Source organism: Eimeria mitis, genomic scaffold (genome assembly GCF_000499745.2).
Source record: "Eimeria mitis Houghton genomic scaffold, Emh_scaff1705, whole genome shotgun sequence".
Taxonomy (NCBI): Eukaryota; Apicomplexa; class Conoidasida; order Eucoccidiorida; family Eimeriidae; genus Eimeria; species Eimeria mitis.
Genome location: NW_013570021.1, coordinates 10,038 through 11,080, shown reverse-complemented (window position 1 = coordinate 11,080; position 1,043 = coordinate 10,038). Strand labels below are relative to the sequence as shown.

Below are 1,043 nucleotides of genomic sequence, written 5' to 3'. Positions count from 1 at the left end.
TGCTGCTGCTGCTGCTGCTGCTGCTGCTGCTGCTGTCGTTGCTGCAGGCAGCAGCAAACCGACCCAGTGCGCTTCTCGCGCTGCTGCAGTGGGAGCTCAGGGCCCCCTACAGCAGCATAGCATCAGAGAGCAGCAGCAGCAGCAGCAGCAGGAGCAGCAGCAGCAGCAGCAACAGCAATGGCAGCGGCACCATCAGCAGCAGCACGAGCAACGGCACCGGCACCAACAGCAGCAGCAGCAGCAGCAGCAGCAAGAGCAGCAGCGGCCTCGTCAAGCTTGCTGCTGCAGTGCGTGCTGCAGCAGCAGAATGGAGAGTGCTGCTGCAGCATGCATGCGGCTTCGAGCTGTATGGGGCTTTGCGGGCCCCGCTGTGGGTGATGGTGTGCTCCAGGCTGCTGCATGCAGTTTGTCTTGCTGCTGCATGCAGCACAACCAGGTAAACTGCTGCTGTTGCTGCTGCTGCTGCTGCTGCTCCTGCTGCTGCTGCTGCTGCTGGTGGTGCTGCTGGTGCTTGTGCTTCGGACGGTGCTGCTGCTGCTGCAAGGAGACAAAAAGAGACAGATAGAGATAGAAAGAGACAGAAGGAGACAGAAAGGAGACAAAAGGAGACAGAAAGAAAGAGAAGCAGATGATGAGGGGGAGACAGAGACAGATAGAGAAAGAAAGAGACAGCTAGAGAAAGAAAAGGAGACAGTTTGTCTTTGCATGCGTTTGTGTGCATGCATGTGCATGCATGCAGCCCCACCGAGGTTTTAGGGTTTTGGGGGGCGACAGAGCCGATTGCTGCAGTAGCAGCAGCAGCAGAGCAGCAGCTGCTGCGGCAGCTGCTGCAGCAGGTTATAGAGATCTCGCTGACGCTGCTGCAGCATATACCTGCACACTATGACTTGCAGGTCAGCTGCTGCTGGGGCTGCATGCATCCCCCTGCATGCATCCATGCATGCATGCACGCATGCATCCCCCTGCATGCATGCATGCACGCATGCATCCCCCTGCATGCATGCATGCATCCCCCTGCCTGCCTGCCTGCCTGCCTGCCTGCC

The 1,043-nt window shown here is 58.7% G+C and overlaps 1 protein-coding gene across 1 annotated transcript in view; it reads left to right on the top strand.

Moving 5' to 3' along the window:
* Positions 1-177: 177 nt before the first annotated feature.
* Positions 178-1,043, top strand: part of EMH_0042180 (uncharacterized protein) — a gene marked incomplete at both ends in the record, with an annotated part of 3,009 nt that continues 2,143 nt past the window's right edge. The window contains 2 exons of the mRNA XM_013495709.1: positions 178-343; positions 775-893. Of these exons, the coding sequence (XP_013351163.1) occupies positions 178-343; positions 775-893 (285 nt within the window). The remainder of the gene's footprint in view (positions 344-774; positions 894-1,043) is intronic.